General features: G+C 41.2%; 1 protein-coding gene across 1 annotated transcript; it reads right to left on the bottom strand.

Annotated features, from left to right (window-relative positions):
- Window positions 1-962: 962 nt before the first annotated feature.
- Window positions 963-22,603, bottom strand: PSMD5 (proteasome 26S subunit, non-ATPase 5). Its single transcript, XM_042912018.1, has 10 exons — window positions 22,141-22,603; window positions 14,556-14,700; window positions 13,483-13,596; window positions 12,915-13,043; window positions 10,754-10,863; window positions 8,728-8,870; window positions 6,616-6,807; window positions 3,908-4,017; window positions 3,142-3,282; window positions 963-1,585 (listed from the first exon to the last, which is right to left on the bottom strand). Exons 1-10 carry the CDS (start codon window positions 22,311-22,313, stop codon window positions 1,328-1,330), a joined length of 1,515 nt encoding a protein of 504 aa, XP_042767952.1. The 5' UTR covers window positions 22,314-22,603; the 3' UTR covers window positions 963-1,327.
- Window positions 22,604-25,273: the final 2,670 nt, after the last annotated feature.

The raw sequence follows: 25,273 nt of genomic DNA on the forward strand, positions 1-25,273 counted from the left end.
AGTCACAGGTGCAAAGACAGAATGAGTGCGTAGGCCACACATAGGAGAGGGCCACTCTCTGAACTCTGATGTCAAATGAATAAGATCAACTTCATGAATGAGATTAAACAAAGTCACCTTAAAGAGATAGAATGTTTCTCAGGCCAGGAAAGACTTTGCTGTAGCCTAATTAGTGGTATTAGCTGTAGAGAAATGATTAGTATGGAAACACACGAAGAAATAGACCCACAGAGGGATATAGGAGATGGTGGAACCGGTGAAATGATCAATCCAGGGACAAGAGAACTCCAGGAACTTGAGGACCATTTTGTTACAGAGCAGGGATGGTTTATCAACATCACCATGGCCTAAAAGAAACAAAGCTCTGGATTCTGAACGGTCACACTCAGATAACACACTCACCCAGAAACCTGTGACTGAGGATTGGTATGCAGAGTGCTCTTCCGGTTAGAAAGCAGGGCACTGGAAAGAGGTGGGAACATTTTGTCAATGAAAAGAAAGCACATCCTTTGTTAATCAATGAGATGGCATCCTGGTTTATATATACTAGTTGCCATCTGACTCTGGTTATTAGGAGTCAGTATCTCTCTCTGATCAATTCAATACTGACTTGATGGATCTGAGAAATTAAAAGCAAAACCCTCAACAATTGATGGCCCACCAATAAGAAAAGAGTTTGGGGAGTCTTCCTGCTTTAGGAATGTTACCACTCCTCCTTAACATTTACTCCTCCAGCAAAATTCAATGATCAGCAACAAAAACGCGAAGAACACTAGAAATGTTTTTAAAAGATTTATTTATTGTCCATTTTCCATAATGGTAACAAAAAAATCCAAAGACACCTTATTAAAAGCATTTATTCTTAGTATGGAGAACATAATTTCAAAATTCCATATTATTTTTTAAAGAATCTTTATATCCAAGACTTTGCAAGTGGAATCAGAAGGGGGAATAGAACAACAAAAAAGGTGGTGAAGAGAATTCAGAACCAAGTTGGTTCCATAATTCTATTTGAAGCACAATTTTAAATAAAATGGGGTAAGTCCATGAAAATTTTCTGAGAACAAAACTTCCATCTTCTTGGAAAGATTAAGGCAGTCAAAGAAATCTGAAAAACACCTGATGCAATTATGATCAAGTTTGCCTGCTTTCCTGGTTCCACACTGTATTTCAATGTAGAAACACTACAAATGCATGTGATAAAGTTACATTAGATACTCCATGATTAATTCTGGGAGAAGGGAAGTCTCTGTTTTGTAAAACATTGGTGAAGTCAAATGCCTTAGGAGAAGTTTTGGTCAAAAAATGGTCTACCTTCTAGAAGAAATCATTCAGCTCCTTCCACAGCTGTTGTGGAAATAGGTTTCACATAGTACGGACCTTCACTCAGGTAAGTTCTGAGCCTCAAATAATTTGGGTTCCCAAAGATTTCCGCAACTGTCTTGGAATTGGCAAGTGCTTTAACCAGTTCATATTTGGCATCCTTTGAAGCTTTGTCGTGCTCCACAGACCGGTCCATCACATATTCCACAAACCCTGGACTATTATACATTAGTTTCTGAGCCCAGGGTTGATTTGCGATGGCCTGAAATAGAAGGTAGAAAGAACACAACTCCTCTGAGCCTTAAGAAGTGAAATGTGTTACTTGGATAGCACAATCCTTACAAAAAATTTTGGCCACATGAACCTTAAAAATGTTACTTTTTGCCTAAGAAAATTCTCTCCTAGAAATCTTAAGAAAATAATCTAAATATTAAATATTAATCTAAATTTTAATTAAATATTTAATTAAATAAATAAATCTAAATATTAATTAAATCTAAATCTACATATTAAATCTTTGTACATAAAGATGGTTATCATAGTGTGAAAATTATAATATAAATGCTTAATAGTGGGGGATCGGTGAGTAAATTTTAGTATATAGCAAGAGAAAATTAAATAAACATTAAAAATAGTTTTTATAAAGAATAGGTAAATCTATGATATGAAAAAAGTAGATCCAAATTATACTCATGGCATAATCACAACAGTGGAAAAATAAAAACAAATACCAGAGAAGAAAAGACTATCCTGAAAAAACTCTCACGCTTGTGCACAGGATGACATTTTCAGAACGTTCATTATAGAACCATTTGTTACAGAGAACCTCTGAAATCTTCATTGATAGGAGAATGATTCACTGTGGCTATACAATGAAATAATGACTTTCTAATTGCCACTTTTAACACAGACAACCCCTACAAACAGAAATGTTGAAGAAAACAGCAAAGTGCAGAATGATATAAACAGCATGATACTGTTTACAAAATTTAATATGCAAAATACTGTAATTTGTTTAAAGATACACACATATGTAGTAAAAGTATAAAATCATGTATAGGCTTGTAAACCCCGAATTCATGACAGTGATTACAGTGAGCGAGGAAGAAAGGGGGGAATGACAGAGATAGGAAAGTATTACCGATGTCTGAAATATTTTACCAAAAAAAGGTAAATAAATAAAAACTGACACTAACACTAATATTAAAAGGAGATATACAAAATAGGTCTGATTTTAAGTGATTTTAAAAGTTTCTACTTTGCAATCTTTTCCAAATTTTAAAATAATGAATAAGCAACTTTTACGAGAGCTGACACTGCTTAACTCAACGTTGTGGGTTTGGGCAAAGCTTGCTGAAGAGATACCTGAGCTAGTCCTTCAAGAATGAGTAAGAGGTTAACAAGCAAAGTTGGGAAACAGCGCTGAATGTAGAGGGCACGTAAAAGTCCAGAGAGATAAAGTAAGCAGTTTGGTATCACCAGAGCATTGGGTGCCAGAAGGGGAATGGCGGGAAATAAGGCTCAGGAAGAAGACTAGGGCTGGGTCAACAGAAGGCTTGTTTGATGTCAGATAAGGAATCTGGAATTGATTCTATGATCCTGTGGAATCCTGTTCAAACCTTTGCCACAACACCTAAGATCTTGAGCTGAACCAATCTGTTTACACATGTCTCCCCCATTAGTCTACACTAATAGAGGGCAGAAACTACACATTTGCGTATCCCCAAGGTAGGGCAGAGGCACTAGCTCATCATAAGTACTCATGTGTTGAACTAGCCTCTTCCCAGAAGGACTGGTGAAAAAGACAAGGGTGCCTACCGTGAACACTTTTAAGGCAGCACAGTGCAGTTCAGGGAAGGGCTGATTACTGATGCCACGGAAGAGCTCCAGCGGGTCCCGAGATAAAGAAGAAAACCAGGATTCTGTCATCCTCAGGAGGTCATCAGTCTGCTGCTCAGGCTACATGACAGAAATGAAAACTCTCAAGCCTTTGGAAGTCAGGAAACCTGGATTCTGATGGCACTTTGTCATTAGTTTGCTATGTGATCTCTGCTAAATCCAGAGCACTCTTTCCCAAATCCAGCTCCAGACTTCCTCAGTTTTGTTTTGTTTTGTTTTTCTGATAGGGTTGATTAGGCAATCTCTAGCGTCCTCTCTCCAGTTCTTTAAAAAAAAAAAATTTTTTTTTTAATGTTTATTTAGTTTTGAGAGAGAGAAAGACAGACCATGAGCAGGGGAGGGGCAGAAAGAGAGAGGGAGACAGAATCCGAAGGAGGCTCCAGGCTCTGAGCTGTCAGCACAGGGCCCAATGCGGGGCTCAAACCCTCCAACCGTGAATCATGACCTGAATCAAAGTTGGACACTTAACTGACTGAGCCACCCGGGCGCCCCCTCTCTCCAGTTCTAATACTGGATGATTCCACTTTAACTAAAAAAATGTCACTAGTAACATAGTGAGGATTATCTTCTTTTACTAAAAGTTGAATACCATCTATATTAAGTTAACCAGGATTATGTTGACTTCTATAGATTTATCGTCCCAAACATATCCCACTATCCTTCATTAATTTCCCAATGTACTTACTGGTATATAAAAAATAGACGAAATTGCATCCAAACACCTAATTTTGAGCTCTGTTGAGGCATTCTTTGCTTGATATCCTATTTTCATGAGCAAGCGTTCAAAGCGAGTTCCTTTGAAAGATAATAAAATATTTTTTATGGTGGTAAAATATACATAAAATTTATCATTTTAACCATTTTTAAGTATATAGCTCTGTGACATTAAGTATATTCATTATTGTTGTGCAACCATCATCACTATCTGTCTCCAGAACGTTTTCTTCATCTCAAACGGAAACTCTGTACTCATTAAGCAGTAACTCTCCATGTCGTCTATGTCCATCCCCTGATAACCAGTATTTTACTTTGTCTCTGTATATGTGACTACTGTAAGAACCTCATATAAATAGAGTCATGTAATATTTGTCTTTTTGAGTCTGGCTTATTGCGCTTGCCATAATGTCTTCAAGGTCTCTGCATGTTACAGCATGGATGAGAATTTCATTTCCTTTTTTTTATAGAATTTTTTTTCATGTTTATTTATTTGTGAGAGAGAGGGCGGGGGGAAGGGCAGAGAGGGAGAGGGAGACACAGACTCTGAAGGAGGCTCCAGGCTCTGAGCTGTCAGCACAGAGCTTGATGCCAGGCTCGAACTCACGAACCGCAAGATCATGACCTGAGCTGAAGTCAGACGCTTAACCAAATGAGCCACCCAGACACCCCAAGAATTTCATTTCCCTTTTAAGGCTGGATATTTCATTGTATGTATATATCACATTTTGTCTATCTATTCATCCATCAATGAACATTTGAATTGTTTCTACTTTTTTTGGCTATCGTAAATAATGTAATGAATACAGGTGCACAAATATCTTTTGAGTCCCTTCTTTCAATCCTTTTGCATGTATATCTAGAAGCATGTTTGCTGGGTCATATGGTAATTCTATGTATAATTTTTTGAGGAACCACCATAATGTTTTCCACAGCAGCTGTACCATTTTACATAGCCACCAAATATGGGAATTTCTCTACATCCTTGTCAACACTTTTTATTTATTTTTGTCATTTTTCTGTCATTATAGCCATCCTAATGAGTGTGAAGTGAACAATGAGATTTTTTTAAAACTTTAAAAGAAATTTTTTTATTGTTTATCATTTTTGAGAGAGAGAGAGAGAAAGAGAGAGAGAGAGAGCAAGCAGGGAAGGGGCAGAGAGAGAGGGAGACACAGAATCCGAAGTAGGCTCCAGGCTCTGAGCACTCAGGACAAAGCCCGATGTGGGGCTCGAACCCACAGACCATGAGATCATGACCTGAGCTGTAGCCGGCCGCCCAACCGACTGAGCCACCCAGGCACCCCAACAATGAGATTTTTTTAAAGTATGCTTTCATATACTATGACCTCTACCAACCTAAACCAACACAAAATTAAACATGTAGTCAGATGGGGTGCCTGGGTGGCTCAGTCAGGCAAGCATCTGACTTTGGCTCAGGTCATGATCTCATGGTTTGTGAGCTCAAGAACTGCATCAGGCTCTGTGCTGACAGTGTGGAGCCTGCTTGGGATTCTCCTTCTCTGCCCCTCCCATGCTCTCTCTCAAAATAAATTAAAGAGAAAAAAAAAACAATAGAAAAAAAAAAACAACAAAAAAACCCCCACGTAGTCAGAGACCAAGTAACAGGCCAAAAACATACATTCAGATGCAATGCAGCGTATACAAAAGACAAAGTGTAGAGAATTTGGAATTAAAGGACCTGGATTTGAGTAGCAAATCCACAGTCTATATCATCTAAAAAAATGTTAACTTCTCTGAGTTTCAGCTACCTTATCTGTAAAATGAGAATGCATAATATGTTCTTTGCAGGACTGTATAAGGATTACATATCATACACAAAAGCACTTAGAAAAGTATATTAATAAGGATACCAATTGTGATAGACAGTAGCACATTAACATATACTCTGTAAGGGTTTTAACTGTGCCCATATTAGTTTTCATATAGAATTCACAGTCCTTTAAATTACTCACAGATGTTTGTAAGCAATGAATGATGGGAATCTACTCCCAAAGCCAAGAGCACACTGTATACACTGTATGTTATCTAACTTGACAATAAATTATATGTAAAAAAATAAATAGATTCCATAAAGATTAAATAAATAAATAAATAATTCCTCACAGATATGCCTTAAAAGTATCATTCTTAACATAAAATTGATAACAAATTTTTGTTTCTTTTTCTTCCTGAACATTACAAATATAAAACAAATGTGTGTTTTTATTAAATATTCACAATCCCGAGATTGTTTATCCTTTTTATGAATGAAGAAAATAAGACCTCAAGTAATGAAGTGAGGGCATGAAGTTCAAGAAACCAATTTGTCAATAAATTATATTAAAAAAAAAAAAAAAAAGCTAAGTCAGTGTTGGAACTGGAACATGAATCCAGGTCTTTTGGAGTATAGCCCATGGTCTCTGGACCTTGAACACTATCAAAGAAGGTGTAGAAGGGGCACAGTACTTGCTCTAGCCTGGTAAAAAATAAACAAATAAAAATTCAGTAATAATTGTAAGAATTTCTAGGGATGTGTTCAAGGTCACAATAAAAAGACTGCCATCTGTAAGAATAGTTTCTACAATGTAGTTATTGCACCAGCAAGTGAGCTTATATATTGAATTGTTGACAAAAACAAAGATATCCCTAAAGAAAACCCAAATAAGTCATACCAACCTGTTTTTTGTAAAACTTGTTTTCCTTCAACATTGGATCCCAGGATTCCGATTGTGTCCACTGCTACGCCAATCATGGTGGGGTCCTGACTTTCTGTCATTTCAAAGACTTTTTCCACAAAGACAGGATAACGCTCACAGATCTGTTGAGGACTATCCATGATAGCCAGGTTTCCAAAAAACTTCACAAACCCTGAAGAAATGTCCAAAAATATATGTTTTTTATTTTTATTTTTAAAAAAAATTTTTTTTAAAGTTTATTTATTTTTGAGACAGAGAGAGACAGAGCATGAACAGGGGAGGATCAGAGAGAGAGGGAGACACAGAATCTGAAACAGACTCCAGGCTCTGAGCGGTCAGCATAGAGCCCAACGCGGGGCTCAAACTCACGGACCGTGAGATCATGACCTGAGCCGAAGTCGGACACTTAACCGACTGAGCCACCCAGGCACCCCAAAATATACGTTTTTTTAAAAATGTTAATTATTTTTGAGAGAGTGCACGAGCACCGGAGTGGGGGAGGGAAGAGAGCGAGGAAAGAGAGAATCCCAAACAGGCTCTGTGTTGTCTGCTCAGAGCCCAACACAGGGCTCAGTCTCACTAACCATGAGATCATGACCTAAGCCAAGATCAAGATTAGGACATTTAACCGACTGAGCCACCCATGTGCCCTACAAGAATATACATTAATAGAGAAGGAAGGACACATAAAATGTGGGCCCTATGTTTTCATACGGACAGTAATAAACTACAGGCCAGGAAGGGGAGAATGGTTATGCACTGTACTCTATTACCTAGAAATCAGACCATTAGGAGATACCGAAGGACCTGTGATATGTGGTCCTGAGAACAGAAACCCCAGGGTGTCAATGGAGCTGGGCTCAAATACTGAAGCACTGCCATACACAAGAGGAAGAGCAAAGAACAAGGACGACTGGATATAAATTAGAGGAAGGCAAGTTCGGAGTATTAGGAACAAATTTAAAAAAAAAAAATTTTTTTTAATGTTTATTTTTGAGAGAGAGAGGCAGAGCATGAGCACAGGAGGGGCAGAGAGAGGGAGACACAGAATCTGAAGCAGGCTCCAGGCTCCATGCTGTCAGCACAGAGCCTGACACAGGGCTCGAACCCATGAACCACGAGATCATGACCTGAGCCAGTCAGACTACTGAGCCAACCATGTGTCCCACCCCAGGAAATTTTTAAACAGAGATGCTCATCAATGAAGTAAGCTAGGCTACTTAAGGAAGGAATAAATTTCCAATTTCTGCAAGTGCTCAAGGAAAACTAATTAACCATGTCCTACAACAGAATGGCTAGAGTAGATCCTATATTAAAGATTCCGACAGAGATTTGATGAATTTGTGAAATATACTGTGTCATTAGTAGTATTAAAAAAGTTTTTTTTTAAATGTTTATTTATTTTTGAGAGAGAAACAGAGTGCAAGCAGGGGAGGGGCAGAGAGAGAGAGGGAGACACAGAATCTGAAGCAGGCTCCAGGCTCTGAGCCATCAGCACAGAGCATGATGTGGGGCTCGAACCCACGGACTGTGAGATCATGACCTGAGCGAAGTCAGTCACTTAACCAACTGAGCCACCCAGTCGTCCCATTAATAGCATTTTAATTTATGTTGCTTTTGACTGAGGTTCAAAGGAAACTATCCTAATACTCAAAACAGCAATGGTATTTCCAGAAAATCAGATTCAACAATACATGGCTCCCAGGGCAATATATTCCACCTCATCAAGGGGCTATGGGTATCATCTAAAGGGACCTGCTCTAGGGGCGCCTGGGTCGCTCAGTCAGTTAGGGATCCAACTTCAGTTCAGGTCATGATCTCACAGCTCGTGGGTTCAAGCCCCGCACTGTACTCTGTGCTGACAGCTCAGAGCCTGGAGCCTGCTTCGGATTCTGTGTCTCCTTCTCTCTCTGCCCCTCCCCCGCTCATGCGCATGCATGTGCTCTGTCAAAAATAAATAAACATTAAAAAGAATTAAAAAAAAAATGTACAGGGATCTGCTCTACAGAAAATAATCTCTGGCCTCTCTTGTCAGAGATAACTCAGATACAAAATATGCACCATTATTTTCACAGAAATCAGTATTTCTTACCTGGCAGATAGAAGCTAGAGAAAGGGTCTGAATCTGCCCCAACAATTATATTAGAAATCTGATCAATTACTCCTTCTTGAGAAAGGTACTGTCGTCCATGTTGAGTATACGCCAGTGATGTCACCATTTCTACACAGGTGGCTCTAAAATGCCAAAATTTTGCATACGATTAACATAGTTTATAAATTGCTTTCATAGGATGTATTACTTAATTATTTTAATCTAAAAGTAATCCTGGCTACTTTTCAGATGGGGCCACAAGAATGAGAAAGCTACAGTGATTTGTCCAGAATCACATTGTCACTACAAGGCAGAGTTTAAATTTTGACTTTTGACTTGAGGCCCATTATTGTTTCCACTAAAATAGAGGAACTTCTTAAAAGATTTTTTTTTAATTTTTATTTTGCTGAATTATTTTAAATCAAATTCTAGTCAACTTGCCATTTATCCCTGCATACTTCAGTATGCACCTTTAAAAAGTATGAACAGTTCCTTACACAATTATAATGCCATGTCCTCATATTTTAAAAATTGATAAAAATTCTTGGTATCATGTAATAGGTACCTGTGATCAAATTTCCACAAATAATTTTTTAAAAGTATTTTTATAGTTGACCTTAAGGTATTTTAACAGATGATTTGCAGGGTTTTTTTTCTACGTTACAAAATTTGATATAAGGCTAAAAAAATTCTTAAAAATTAATTTCCTTATTAGGAATGCTTTGAAACAATGTAACTCAAATGCTTTAAACAGTGTAACTCGTGACTGATTTATACATATGAGTTGAACAAATTCAGTCACATTTAAAAAACATAACAATCAGAAAATCACATAAGGAGGGGCGCCTGGGTGGCTCAGTCAGTTTAGTGTATGACTTTGACTCTGGTCATGATCTCATGGCTCATGGGTTTGAGTCCTGTGTCACACTCTGTGCTAACAGCTCGGAGCCTGGAGACTGCTTTGGATTCTCTGTCTCCCTCTCTCTCTGCCCCTTCCCTGCTTGTGCTCTCTCTCAAAAATAATAAACATTAAAAAAAAATTCAGAAAATCACGTAAGGAAAACAAAAACCTGTGTGCACAAAAATAGCAAAATACTTGAAGCAAACCAAGTGTTCAACAGTGAGGATGTATTAGTAAACTGTGGAATATCAACAAGGTAACATTGGCAGAGATTAAATAGGACTTAGGGAGTAGAGGGCTGGGAGTGAAGAGACTAGAATTAATATTTCTTTAAGGACCTATGTCACCCAATGTATTGGTCTCTTTGGCCAATTCATTTAATCCCCATTATCTTCTTTTTTCTTTTTTTTGATGTTTTTATTTATTCTTGAGAGAGAGAGACACACATGGAGTGCGAGTGGGGGAGGAGCAGAGATAGAGAGGGAGACACAGAATCCAAAAGCAGGCTCCAGACTCTGAGCTGTCAGCACAGAGCCCGATGTGGGTCTCAAACTCGTCAACCGCAAGATCATGACCTGAGCTGAAGTCAGACGCTTAGCTGACTGAGCCACCCAGGCGCTCCAATCGTCATATCTTCTTTAGAGCTGTTACTGTTCCATTTGACAGAAGAGGAAATGGAGGTGTAGAAAGGTTACAATAATCTGTTCAAGGTCAAAAGCTAATAAGTGGCAGAAATGCATGCAAGCCTAAGTCTTGCTCATTTTCAAAAGCCCATGTTTCTTCCATCATGCCATAGTACTATTATTTAACAAAACCAAAAATGTGTAAGATAACATATTAAGTAATACAAAATGGCAGTTATCATGTGACTGCAAAAGTACACATGTCCAAGGACAGGGAACACAGTTAACCTAAAGTAGATTGTCATGGGTGGCTCTGCTAAGTTTTAGTATATTGTCACGAATAACCTGAGCTTTTTCTAAAGGCCCCTTCTTTAGGACAGTGGTCAAGAGATTGTAACCCAGGTCCAGGTTCTAATAGGGAAGATTGCCCTAAGTCCCAAAGCTGCTCCCCGGACCTCTCAAAGAAGACATTTTGCTTTAAGAACTCTCTCAGTCAACACACCTGACCAGCACATCCTCCCCAGTCAGCTCTCTGAGAAGCTGGGTTACCAATCCACTGGTGGTACAGTAGTTTAAAGATTCTGGTGACACAGAAGAAATCTCCACAATTAACTGGAAGAAAAAAACAGAAAAAGCTGAAAGGTCAAAACAGCCCAAACCTGTTAGATCTCATTTTAAATTAAACACAGGACTAGGTACTTTATATAACTGAATTTTTTTAAAAAATCCATTATTTGTCTCCACGACTGGAAAAATCTCATTGAACCTGTGAGAAATTGTTTTGGCACAGAAATACTCCATTATGTCTGGTTGTAGCTGTGCTTTTTTTTTTTCTCTCCCTTAAATCATCAATCCATAAATCAGGGTACAAAAGCCTGAATGGGCGATAAGATTGCTAAAAATCATTCCATTCATACATTCTATCAGTCATTTACTTACTCATTCCACAAGTATGTCCTGAGGGCTTACTGAGAGATATAGGGCACTGAAGGGTTTTCAGCAGAGGAATGATAGAACCAGATTTGAATTTTTATTTATTATTTACTTACTTTTAAAATATTTTAAAAATATTTATTTATTTTTGAGGGAGAGAGAGAGAGAGAGAGAGAGACAGAGTGCGAGTGGGGGACGGGCAAAGAGAGAGGGAGACACAGAATCTGAAACAGGCCCCAGGCTCTGAGCTGTCAGCACAGAGCCCGACACAGGGCTTGAACTCACAAACTGTGAGATCATGACCTGAGCCGAAGTCAGTTGCTTAACCGACTGAGCCACCCAGGTGGCCCTAGATTTGAATTTTTAGAAGATCATCCTGACTGCGTCTGAAAATAGACCAGTGGTGCCAAAAATGGATGAGACCAGGTGAGATGCAAATACAACAGTAGTCCAGGTGTGAGATACTGGTAGCTTAGACTAGGGCGGTGGTGATTATACCAAGGAAGACCAGCACATGGATGTGAGTAAAACCGGCACAATACGATGACCTAATGGATATGTGGCAGGGAAAATAGGGTCTCACAGAGAATAAGCTCAAGTTCTAATACCCAACCATGCTGACTGTGACACAGGGCTAATTTGTTGCTGTTGTTTTTTTATTGGAGAATGGGCTGGGTTAAGAAGCTTAGGAGTTTGGTTGGAGCATGAGTGTGAGGGGCCTAGAATACCTAGGTCCAAAGGGGGAACACTGAGTAAGCAGCTGAACGTGAGGGTCTGAGTTAAGAAGAGAGGTCTGGGGGTGGGCACCTGGGTAGCTTAGTCAGTTGAGCATCTGACTTTTGGTTTTGGCTCAAGTCATGATCTCGTGGTTCATGGGTTCGAACCCTGTGTTGGGCTCTGTGCTGAATGGGGAACCTGCTTCGGATTCTCCCTCTCCCTCTCCCCCTCCCCAATTTTGCTCGCTCACTCACTCTTGCGCTCTCTCTCTCAAAATAAATAAATAAACTTAAAAGAAAAAGGAAGCGAGGTCTGGGTTGGTTTACGGAGTCATCTCATTCAGATAGGAACTGAAATCATAAGATGAACAAAATCGCCTGGACATGAATATACAGTGAGAACAGGGTTTGGGAATTTACTTTTATGAACTTCCAACAATTGAAAGTTCAATTGAGGATAATGAGCCAGGAGACTAAGATGAAACAGCTAGAGAGGCAGAAGGGAAACCGGGTTAGGATGGTGTTAAGACACGCAAAGTAAGAAAGTGTTTTGAACAGGGAATTAGACAGTCAAGGGTTCATTTTGAATATGCAGCCTATTAACTGTGTGGTCTGGGTCAGCTATTCCATCAGCAGTGAGGTTAACAGTAATAACGTATGTGGTTTACTGTAAAAGTCAAAGACAATATATGTGGAGATTTAGCACCATACTAAGCACAAAGTGGGTGCAAATAAGAGCCATTTCTTCATCGACCTACTGTAACGATTTCAAAGTCTAGTTTTAATGTTATCTACTCTATTATAGTAGTTAATATAGTGTACTGTAAATATTTTTCACATGACTGTTTCACACACTAGGCTGGGAGCTCACCCCCACATCTCCAGCGTCAAATACAGAGCCTAACACAGACTACATACTCAGTAAATGCACAGTAAACAAGCTATCTTGCCTTCCAGTGGAAGCTCTAGTGCATTCTGAATTGTAGGCATCAGGAAGTATGCTTTTAGTCTTACCTCATACACTCTGTACCGAACAACGTCATTTGTTTTCATTACCCTTTTCAAATCATCCAGCAGATTGCTTTCAAACAAAGCCTCCAGTCCAGCCTGGGTTAATGATATTCTTGACAGGGATTTAATGGCCTTATAAGGAAAGAAAACATCTCTTAAGTCATAAACATGCAGAATATTAGTATCTACTTCATGATATCGATGTGAAATCGGTGTATGGAACGCATCTTCCCCAATGACCATTCGCTATGTTTTAGCTATCGTTATTTAAAACTGAAAAAGACACATAGTATTGCCTATAGAAAACAGATTATGTACATTTTTTTTTCCTTATCAAGCAACCTAATACAAGCTTTATGACGGATAATTTAGATATGCTTAGTCTAGAAAAAAGGAAAGGGTTTACTGGTATTTGTTCAACATTTTTTACGTATCTGATACCATCTACATGAGGTTGTGAAAACAACTATACAAATCATCCGTACTCAGCTTTCACCTCTCAGTCCAGAAGGTCTTTCTTTGTTTTTCAGGATACGGTGCATGTTTAAGCTGATGGTTCTAGGTGACTCACCGCTTTAGCTACAGACAGATTGTCTCCACCAATACAATAAACAATTTGTTTTAGTAATTCAGCATTATTTAGAATCTCAGTAACAGCCTCAGAATTTTCAACAATTCTTCCGACCTGAAATAAAAAAGTAATCAGAAATTCCCTTAGTGTGCTGTTATTTTAGGGGTTACAGATTACAGGTATTAAGACAAGCCATTAAAAATTCCAAATGACCCAAATTCATTAAAGCTGAACACACTTATGGGTATAGTCACATTATTGAAAAGAAAGAAAAAAAAAATAAATGGTAGATAAAGAGTTGAGACATTTCAGTGAGAGAAAACAATACAAATGCTAGTTCCATCAACTAGCAAATTAACTTCTTTGAACCTAATTTCTTATCTATAAAATGAGAATAGTTAATTGTAGGATTGTTATGAAGATTAAATGAGACTAAATAGGAAAAGCATGTATTACAGTGTCTGGCACATAAATGGTCAAAGAAAAATCAATTACTTTCCGCCTTTTTGTTGAATTAACACTTCTAGAGGAGAAAAGAAAAAACAGTACTTGAAAACCTACTGGGTAAGTAACTGCTCGGGTCCTAACATCTCAACAAGATAATCCTCAGCAGCAGCTCTTTTCCCAAATAGTAGGGTATTTTGGTTATCTGGGTGACAGGAGTTACTGTCTCAATTTCTTGGTTTAGTGACCTTCACAACAGTACTTTTTCATGCCACTATAATAAGACCTAACATGGCAATACCTTCTCTAGACTAGGAGTTCTTTGAAGGAAAGAAATAGGCTTTATTTATCTTGGTAGCTTTAAGAGTATACGGTACAATGCCTGGCATTAAAAGGATCAGTCAGTATTTGATGAATGACTATTTCAGATAATACTTGGTAGAACTTCTTACTTTAGCTTATTCCTCCTGGTTAGTTAGCCATGCACACTAGAATAGACACTTCTTAGGGACAGAGAGAGATCATATTTTCTTCATCCTTCTGTCTTTGGCACCCAGCGTACAGCCTGGTCCAGAGCAGGTGGTCAGTAAATGTCAGCTCCTTTATTATGTGCTAGTAAAATTTCATACCTGGGACAGAGTGAGAATTTTTACGGAATCATTGGAGTGAGTCAGTCCCCTCTGAAGGTCAACCCTGAGGTTCCGGGCCACGTGAACTGGCTCCACAGCTTGGAGCAATCTCTCCAGAATGGATACACACAAAGTGGTCTGTTCCCTAAAGGAGACATCACAGATCTCATTAGTTTGTGCCCTGCAAGGTAGGAAGTAACAACCTATTAATATCTGAAGACTGGCTCAATGAGGATCACTTACACACAGACCTCCCTTTAAAACACTAGCTTCTACTAATTTATTAAAGATTTACTAAGTATCTATTATGTGCCATGCTTGCGCTGGGGCTACAAAGAAGGATAATATATATACTCTAGACTCAATGAGCATAGTCTAACGGAAAACACAGAAAAACAGAAAAGCAACTATAATCCAGGTGGACAAATGCTATAGGTTAGGGTAGGAAGCCGTGGGAGCTCAAAAAAGAACACAGGGTTCAGGGAGGCCTCCCCAAGGGGTAATACCTGAGCTTAATTTAAAAAAAAAGTGGGAATTATCTAGGAGGACAAAGGTGTTCTAGGTAGAGGGACAACATAAAAGGCACAGAGGACAGAGATAGGGTTATACATTCAAGGAAGTATAAGAAGCTCCATATGACTGGGATAAGAATGGGAGAGGAGCGGGAAGAAGGTAAAAGGGGAAGGATGAATGGCAAGAAATGAAATAAGAAAGATGCACAGAAGCCAGATTCTGATAGGCCATTTTTTGTCATGCTACAGAATTCAGACTCTTTGCACAAGGCAATGGCAAGTCATCAAGGGGTTTTAAGCCAAGAAGTAACATGATGAGATCTGACTTGAGGAAATCACTCTGTATAAGTTAGAGAAAGAATTTTTCAGTCAGAAGGCAGGTGATGAAGAAGTGAAACAGGGGAGTAGCAGGGGGGATGGAGAAGAGGGAAGAGATTCAGGAGCAATTAAAGAGGTAAATTAATCACAACTTGATGACTACTAGTTGTAGATATAAAAGGTGTTTTAAGAATGACTTCCTTTTCGGGGCACCTGGGTGGCTCAGTCGGTTGAGCATCCAGCTTCGGCTCAGGTCATGATCTCACCGTTGGTGAGTTCGAGCCCCGCGTAGGGCTCTGTGCTGACTGACAGGTCAGAGCCTGGAGCCTGCTTCAGATTCTGTGTCCCCCTCTCTCTCTGTCCCACCCCTGCTTGTGCTCTGTCTCTCTCTGTCTTTCAAAAATGAATAAACATAAAAAAATAAAAAAATAAAAAAAAGAATACTTCCTTTTCTCTTAATGGGCAGTACCATAGGCACTCATGTACTGCTAATAGGAGTATACAATTAAACCAATACAACCTTTCTAGAAGTCGATTAAGCAATACATAACAAAAGCTTTAAAAATAAACAAATTTCTTATAACCTAGGGATTGCATTTTGTATAACTGGACCTAAGGAAATAATTAAGAATGTTTATACCCAAGATAATTGAGACCATACGTCCACACAAAAATTTGTACGTGAATGTTCATAGCAATAGGAACACCCCAAATGTCCATAAATTAATGAGTGGATAAATAATTTTATCCATACAGTGGAATATTATACAACATGGATAAAGTTTGGAAATACTATGCTAAGTGAAAGAAGCCAGAACAGAAAAGGCTTCCTTTTGATGATGATTCCATTTATATCATTGTCCAGAACAGACAAATCCATAAAGACAGAAAGCAGATTCCCGGTGGCCAGGGGCTGGGGCAGGGGCAGAGAAGAGGAATGGAGAGTGACTGTTAATGGTTATGGGTTTCTTTTCCTTATTTTTTTAACGTTTTTTTTTTTTCTTTTAATTTATTTTTGAGAGAGAGAGAGAGACAGAGTATGAGAGGGGGAGGGCCAGAGGGAGAGGGAGACAGAATCTATGAAGCAGGCTTCAGGCTCCGAGCTGTCAGCACAGAGCCCGATGTGGCACTGGAACCCGTGAACCATGAGATCATGACCTGAGCCGAAGTCTGACGCTTAACTGACTGAGCCACTCAGGCACCCCACTTTTCCTTTTTTAAAAACCGTGACCATATATACCATGAAATTTACCATTTTAACCATTTAAAAAAATGTTTATGTATTTATTTTTGGGAGAGAGGGAGGGAGAGAGAGAGAGAGAGAGAGAGAGAGAGAGCGCGCACGCACGCGCGCACAAGGGGGGAGGGGCAGAGAGAGAGGGAGATGCAGAATCCAAAGCAGGCTCCGAGCTGCCAGTGGAGAGCCTTACACGGGGCTCAAACCCACGAGCCGTGAGATCATGACCTGAGCCAAAGTTGGACGCTGAACTGACTGAGCCATCCAGGCACTCCTATCCATTTCTTAATGTATAGTTCTGTGCACTAAGGTTCATTCACGTTGTGCAACCATCACTAGTATCTATCTCCACAACTTTTTCATCTTCCCAATGGGAACTCTGTATCTATTAAACACAAACTTCCCGGGGGGCGCCTGGGTGGCTCAGTCAGTTGAGCGTCCGACTTCGGCTCAGGTCATGATCTCAGAGTTTGTGGGTTCGAGGCCCGCATTGGCTCTGTGCTGACCGCTTGCTCAGAGCCTGGAGCCTGCTTCAGATTCTGTGTCTCTTTCTCTCTCTGCCCCTCCCCCGCTCACGCTTTGTCTCACTCTGTTTCTCAAAAATAAATAAATGAAAAAAAATTAAAAAAAAAAAAACCATAAACTTCCCTTTCTCCCCTTCCCTGAGCCCCTAGCAACCACCATTCTACTCTCCATCTCAGTGAGTGTGACTACCCTAGGTGCCTCATCTAAGTGGAATCCTAGCATTTGTCCTTCTGTGACTGGCTTATTTCACCTAGCATGATGCCTTCAAGTTTCCTCCATGTGGTAGTCTGTCAGGAGTTCCTTCCTTTTTAAGGCCGAATAATACTCCATGGTATGTATATACCACACTTTGTCTATCCATTTATCTGCTGATAGATACTTGAATTGCCTCTGTTATTGTAATTTTATGTATTATTTTTTTAATGCTTATTTATTTTTGAGAGAGACAGAGACAGAATGAGAGTGGGGTAGGGGCAGAGAGAGAGGGAGACACAGAATCCGAAGCAGGCTCTAGGCTCCAAGCTGTCAGCACAGCGCCGGACGCGGGGCTCGAACTCACGAGCTGTCAGATCATGACCTGAGCCGAAGTCAGATGCTCAACCGACTGTGCCACCCAGGAGCCCCTGTTATTGTAATTTTAATTTGCATTTCCCTAGTGACTAATGACGTTGGGTATCTTTTCATGTGCTTATTTGCCATCCATATATCTTCTTGTTCAAATACTTTGCCCATTTTTTTAAGATGGATTCTTTCCTTGTTATATATTCTTCACTAAGATTCTTCTCCATTTGTAATTTGCCTTTTCACTCTTAACTGTGACCTTTGAAGAGCAGAGTATTTAATTTTGATTAAGTCCAATTTATCAATTTTTCCTTCTATGGATCATGCTTCTGGTGTCACATCAAAGAAATCTTTCATCAACCCAAGGTCACGGAAATTCTTTCCTAGGTTTTCTTCCAGAAGTTTTATAGTTTTTTAGGTTTTATATTTAGGCCTATAATCCACTCTCATACGGTGCTAATGGGAATGTAAAATGGTACAATCATTTGGGAAAACAGGCAGCTTGTTAAAAAGTTAAACATACACCTATCATATGAGCCATCCATTTCACTCCTAGGTATTAACTCAAAGAGAAAAGAAAGAATTTGTCTACGTAAAGACTTGTCACAAATGTTCACAGTAGTGTAATTTGTAATATAATCAAACTGTGGTACATTCATACAAGGGACTACTACTCAGCAATAAAAAGGAATGAAGTATTCACCCACACCACATAAAGTTTAAAACGAGGAGTGAATTTTTTTCATGTGTTTTTTTTTAAACTTTTAAAAAAAAATTTTTTTTTTAACGTTTATTTATTTTTGAGACAGAGAGAGACAGAGCATGAACGGGGGAGGGGCAGAGAAAGGGAGACACAGAATCTGAAACAGGCTCCAGGCTCTGAGCTGTCAGCACAGAGCCTGACGCGGGGCTTGAACTCACAGACCACGAGATCATGACCTGAGCCGAAGTCGGCTGCTTAACCGACTGAGCCACCCAGGCGCCCCTTTCATGTGTGTTTTTGAGAGAGAGAGTGTGCACATGAGCGGGGGAGGGACACAGAGAGAAGGAGACAGAGGATCCGAAGCAGGCTCCGCAATGACAGCAGAGAGCCCGACACAGGGCTTGAACTCACGAACCATGAGATCATGACCTGAGCCAAAGCTGAACGCTTAACTGACTAAGCCACCCAGGCTCCCCACAAAGATAATTTTCTCAGAAGAAATAACAAATCAAATAATTCTGTTTATGAAATAATTCTAAATACTTTTTATTTTACATTTTATTTTATATTCTTTTCAGACAGTATGCTTTCCTCATATGGGTCTGTTAGGACCGTGGCTTTAAACAATCATAATTACTTTGTTTAAGAAAAATTAGTAAACTCAAAAAACGGGACACTAATTTAGAAGCTTCTGCTGTCACTAACAGCTATGAATCTGTCACCAGATGCTTATAATTGTAAAATATCCCCTTTATGTTAAAACATAGTACACGTTGGGGCGTCTGGGTGGCTCAGTCGGTTAAGCGTCCGACTTCGGCTCAGGTCATGATCTCGCGGTCCGTGAGTTCGAGCCCCGCGTCAGGCTCTGTGCTGACAGCTCAGAGCCTGGAGCCTGTTTCAGATTCTGTGTCTCCCTCTCTCTGACCCTCCCCGTTCATGCTCTGTCTCCCTCTGTCTCAAAAATAAACGTTAAAAAAAAAAAATTGAAAAAAAAACATAGTACACGAGAAACTGCACAGAAGCAATTTTCTGTTACTGAATAAATTTTGTTTATATTGAAAAAAATAAAATGATGAGTGAAAGAAGCCCGAGTGCATACTGTAGGATTCCATTTGTATAGAACTCTTAAAAAAAAGGCAAACTCATCTATAGAGATCGGTGGTTGCCTGGCTGAGGTGAAAAGGGATTCAACAAAGAGGCACAAGGAAACTTCTGGGGCTCAGAGATAGCTTTGCTATCTTGATTGTGGTGATGGTTTCATGGGTATAGACATAAGTTGATACCTGTCAAATTGTATATTTCATTATGTGCAGTTTATTTTACGTAAATTATATCTCAATAAAGCTTAAAAAAATTTTTTTTAATATTTGAGAGAGAGACAGAGAAAGAGAGAGAGAGCAGGGGCAGAGAGATGGAGACAGAATCTGAAGCAGGCTCCAGGCTCCGAACTGTCAGCACAGAGCCCAATGCGGGGCTAGAACTCATGGACTGTGAGATCGTGACCTGAGCTGAAGTCGGACACTTAACAGACTGAGCCACCCAGGTGCCCCCCCCACCCCCGCTTTTTAAAGCAGCCATAGGTTAAACTGTATAGTGCACAAATTTCAGGCCACATGTGGTCCTTTATACCAAAAAGCCAAAGAGTTAATAATTTACAGTCTCCACGTTGTAAAGCAGTAGTCTTAGAACTTACTTTCTCTCATAAAAACTCTCGTCAAGATTCTAGATTTGTATCTATTAGATCAGATTCTAAACCAATATATAGGAACCTGGGTAGTTGAGGCAGGATAATAGAAATAGATCTCAAGACTGCCCATCTACTATCTGCAGAAGAATTATTCCCACAAATTGCAATTGGTATCTACTATGTACCCCATTCTGAATTACCCTGTCTGCCAATTTCCACTCAAATTGTCTCCTACGGCACGGCTCCTTCATTTGGTAAAACACGTCCTCCATGGACCTCATTCTACAAACTCCCATTCATTTCAGCTCCTACTGTATCTCTGGCGTTAACTTATGGTAGGACTTTTGAAATTTTCCTGATCCATGATATAAAGTGGCCTCTTGAAAATTTATGAATCTAATCTTTTATGCAGCGTATATTATACTATGTGCTGCATCCTAAGAGGGACGTAGAGATGAACAAAGTATGGCCCCTGCCTTTAAAGAATTTTCAAACTAGAAATAACCACATAAAGAACTATAATATAACGCAACAGTGGCAAGTACCATTAACAGAAATAATGATAATATCTCTCAGGAGATCTGAGGACCAGTCGCTTGAAACTGGAGTGGCCGAGTAAAACATTTTGGAGGAGATGGCACTTGACCTGGGCTTTAAAGAATGGACAGAATTTGGACGGAGGGAGGGCATTTCATTAGAAGGACTGGCATGTACACAGGAAAGTGCCAAGTCATGCTCAAGGGAAAGTAAATGGTGCCACACGGTAGCTGAAGCAGATGAAGTACCTGTAGAGGAACGGAGGGAAAAGACGAGGCTGGGAAAAGGAGGATGGAAATACAAGGTAAGGGCCCAAATGCCAGAAAAAGAAGCCATGATTCTATACTGCAGACAATGGGAGACCATGCAAAAAATATGAGTCAAATGATCCAAGAAGTTCACTGTGGTTGCAGTATGGGAAGGGCACGCTGGCAAAGGAAGCTTAAACGTAGTGAGAAGTCAGACTAATGCACCAGACCTAGCAAGAGGGCGAAGACGAGGGCCTAAATTAAACAGGACAGAAAAGAAGAGATTTCATAGGCAGAACTGAACAATGTTAACTAATGGACTGCATGAAGGGGAACATGTATTAAAAAAAGGGAGGAATCTCAGAAAGTTACAGCCAAGAAAGCCCCCTGGAATCATCCAGTGTTGATCCAGCGACTTTATTACCTTGTCACTTTTACATTTCTGGATCCCAAACATTGTTCAACGGTTTTTAAATTATCAAACGATCAACCGCAAAGTGCTTTTTAATCAAACACTACAGATGGGCCTAAAATGAAAAAAGTTGCCATCCGAAATCCCACTTTTATATTAATAGTTTCTGCTGTACCTTTCAGATATTCTCAATGCCATACTAGCCGGGGGGGGGGGGGGGGGGGGACTTAAAAACATTACATATAATGGGATCATAAACTCCTACAATTTTCTTTTTCCGTTCAACAACATATATTAGAGTTTTTCCCACGTCCCCATATATAGATCTACCTTAGTTTTTCTAATAGCGGCACAGGGTGATATAGCAATGTAGCACAATTTATTTACGATTCCCTTTTAATGGACATTCAGGTTGTTGCTAGTTTTTTGCTGTCACTTCTGTTACGACTATCCTTATACATACAGTACATTTTGAGTGCGAGCATGCCTGCGTGTTCACTGCCTATGGATCAAAAGACAACGCAAATTTAAAATGTTGATGGATCTTGCCAAAGTGCCAGGACAGGCCCTCTTAAGACGACAAACGTCGCCAACCTGTACGCGAATATTGCGGCGCCTCTTTCTCGGTGAGCAACCGCGCTTTCCCTCTCCAATTCCTATTTCAAGGATGAGGCAGTGAAGCGGGCACACCTCACAGGCTGGGCTTGAGCCCTGTGTCTGGCCTCCCGGCCCAGGGTCCTTTCCGCTAAAGTGTCAGCGAGTTTTAAGCCTCCCCGCGACCGGGGAAAGCCGTCCCCTCCTCCCAGCCACCCTCGTCTCCTCGACCTCCATTGGGGTCGCCTCACCGATGGTTCTCGTTGAGCAGGGAGAAAAGCGGGCCGAGGCGCAGTTCCGCCGCTTGCTCGCGGAGCTCGCTGAGCGGCACGGTCTGCAGCACCGACTGAAGCGCGCGCAGCTCCTCCAGGGGCGCTTCCAGCCGCGACACCTCCCTCAGCAGCGCCAGCGCCTGGGCCGCCATCGTGCACCTCCCGCGGGGGCTCCCGCGGCCGCACACTCCCGGCTCGCGGCGCGCCTCTCCGAGCCTCGCGAGATCTGCGGGGCGCAGCCTCCCTTCCCGGGCTTTCGGCCGCCGCCGCAAGCTGCCCCGGCCGCGCCAATAGCGATATGGGGCCGGCGGGCAGCGCGAGCGCCTGGGGGGCCGCCAAGCCTCGCGAGACAGGGGCCGTCAAGGGCCGAGCCAACTGTTGCCGGTGGTTGCGGGGTGGCGGCCGGGCGTCATCGTGGGCGCCGCTCGGTGGGTCCCGCAGGCTGACTTTCCGGTCGCCTTGCGTATTTCCCTTCCAGAGCGAAGGCGCGTCAAATGCCCGGCAAGCGGAGTGGTGACGATGAGGACCCACAGAAGCTTAAATGGCCTCGCGGGCGGCCTCTGGGCCCCAAAGCCACAGGCTGTCGGCTGCGGTGGGGGCGGCGGCCGAGGCCACCCCAGGCGGAGCCGAGGCGATTGGGCATATTGCTCCCTGGCCAGACACGAATCCAGAGGAGGTGGAGGGTCATACCTCTGGAAGCCAAGATGAAAATTCGCGAGAAGCTGGAAGAAGGCGTGAGTAAAACCCACGTGGGGCCCCTGTTGGGCGTCAACGAATAGACCGTGCGCACCATTAGGAGAAACGCGAAGGCCATCAGGGCCGGCATGGAGACTGTGTCGCCTCTCCGCTCCAAGGTGCGGTGCATTCCCCGGCACGTAAACATCGAGAAGATGGAGACGGAGTTAACCTTTTTGGGTGGAGGCCCAGACCATAGCGGGGCGGCCTCCGACGCTGAAGGCCGTCTGCAGCCAGGCCAAACGCATTTACAAGCAGCGGGTGGAAACGACTGGGAAGGGCAGCCCGGATAAGTTTCATGGGAGCAAGGGATGGTTTGAGAAGTTTAGAAATCGCCACAGTCTGCGAAATTCGAGGTCGATGGGCGGGGAAGAAGCGCTGACTGCCCAGTCGGCATCCAAGTATGTCCAAACAACTCCAGAGGCTGATCAGAGCTATGTGCCTCAACGGGTCTTCGATGCCGAGGAGATGAGCCAGTTTTGGCAGTGCATGCCTCCACGTACTTTTAGGGAAAGAGACCAAAATCCGGAAAGCTTAGAGGAAGCTAAGGACAGGATTTCCCTCATTTTTTGGTGCCAGTGCCGCCAGTGACCAAATGATAAAACCATTGCTGCTTTGTAAAGACCCTAATCCCACATGTCTTTTGGAAAAAGATAAAAACCGCCTTCCTGTATTCTGGAGTTCACACCCCAAACTGCTGCCCTCTTTTTGGATTGGTTTCATAATTGTTTTATTCATCAGGCTGGGAGTTATTTAATAGAAAAAAAATCTTGAGTTCAGAGTGTTGCTAATTTTGGACAGAGGTCCCAGTCGCCCAGACTCATTTTTCGTTGCTCATCTTAATGTTGATACTGTGTTTCTCCCCCTGGAAGGCACTAGGTGTCTTCAGCCCTTGGATCAGGGTATAATTGAAGCATTCAGGAGGTATTACACCAAGCGTATGTTTGACCACTTTGTTGACTGTATTGAAAAAAACCCTTGTCCTACTTTGAGAGGAACATGGCAACAGTACAACGTTGCTGATGCTTTGGTAGTGATAAAAGAGTCAATGGATGATATAAGACCAGCTGCTCTTAATAAAGCCTGGTGGAAACTTTTGGATGATGTTGTGAATGATTATGCATGTTTCCCTAGAGCTAATGAAGAAGTTGCAAAAATCATGGAGTCTGCAACACGGATGGACTTTAAATTCATTGATATCGAACAGGGGGAAATTAATGAGGTGCTCAAGTTTCAAGCTTTGTTCATAACTGAAAGAGAGTCTATATCAATAAATATGGAAGAAGACAAGACCCTGAAACTAGAGGTAAAGATGAATCTAAGGAAACTGAATGCTTTCTTATGCCAGGCCTCAGACCTCATTGATGCTGCAAAGGATAGGGATCCTTTCCCGTATCGAAGTTTGGCCTTTAAAAAAGACTTCAATAAATTGTTATATACCTGTAAAGAGGTGCAAAAGAACCTTCAAAATAAAGCAAAGGAGTTGAACAAAGAAGACACAAAGAGGAAGTAGTGTGGGTGTAGAAGATGGGTACAAAATCTGAGTCTGAAGGGGAGTCTGAATCTGAATCCCAAAAGGAGGAGAAGGTAGAGACAGAGAAAGAGGATAAGAAGCCTCCAGAAGAAGATCCTGGACCCTCAGGCGTTGGCGCTGAGACTTACTGTATCTGAAGACTCTGCAGAAGCCATAAATGCAGAATTGGATTTTTGGAATCTAACCTTAGAATTGAATCTGGAGAGAGTAGAAGTGCCTGAGTTGAAGAAGTGAATCCAGAGGCGTTTTCTTCCAAATGATGATTCATCTCTTGCCATTCTTCCCCTCTTGTTCCAACATCACTTTCATCATGACCATGCTTATCATCAGCCACACATCTATATTGTTTCGTCATTCCACAAACATTTATTGAGCATAAGCTATGTGGGGTCCCGTGCTAAACTTGGGGACATGATCTCAGGAAGCCATCTCAGGATCTAAGGTAAATGGTCATTAACAGTGGCTACATTTCTTATTAATGTAATAGGTATAAAAGATCACAGTCTTGATTTATTTTTCTGGACTTTGGATATAACGGTTTTCTTAGGACCGCTCAGCTTTTTTTTCTCTAGCCCAGTTTTTCCACAGATACTAAGTTCTTCAAACACAGGTGGAGATTTTTTTTTTCTTTTAACATTTATTTATTTTTGAGAGAGTGAGAGCAGGGGAGGGGTAGAGAGAGAGGGAGACACAGAATCAGAAGCAGACTCCGGGCTCTCAGCTCTTGGCACAGAGCCCAACGTGGGGCTCGAACCCACAAACCATGAGATACCATGACCTGAGCCAAAGTTTGGACACTTCACCTACCGAGCCACCCAGGCGCCCCGAAATTTTCTGAGTTAA

The sequence above is a fragment of the Panthera leo genome, chromosome D4, assembly GCF_018350215.1.
Source record: "Panthera leo isolate Ple1 chromosome D4, P.leo_Ple1_pat1.1, whole genome shotgun sequence".
Lineage (NCBI taxonomy): Eukaryota > Metazoa > Chordata > Mammalia > Carnivora > Felidae > Panthera > Panthera leo.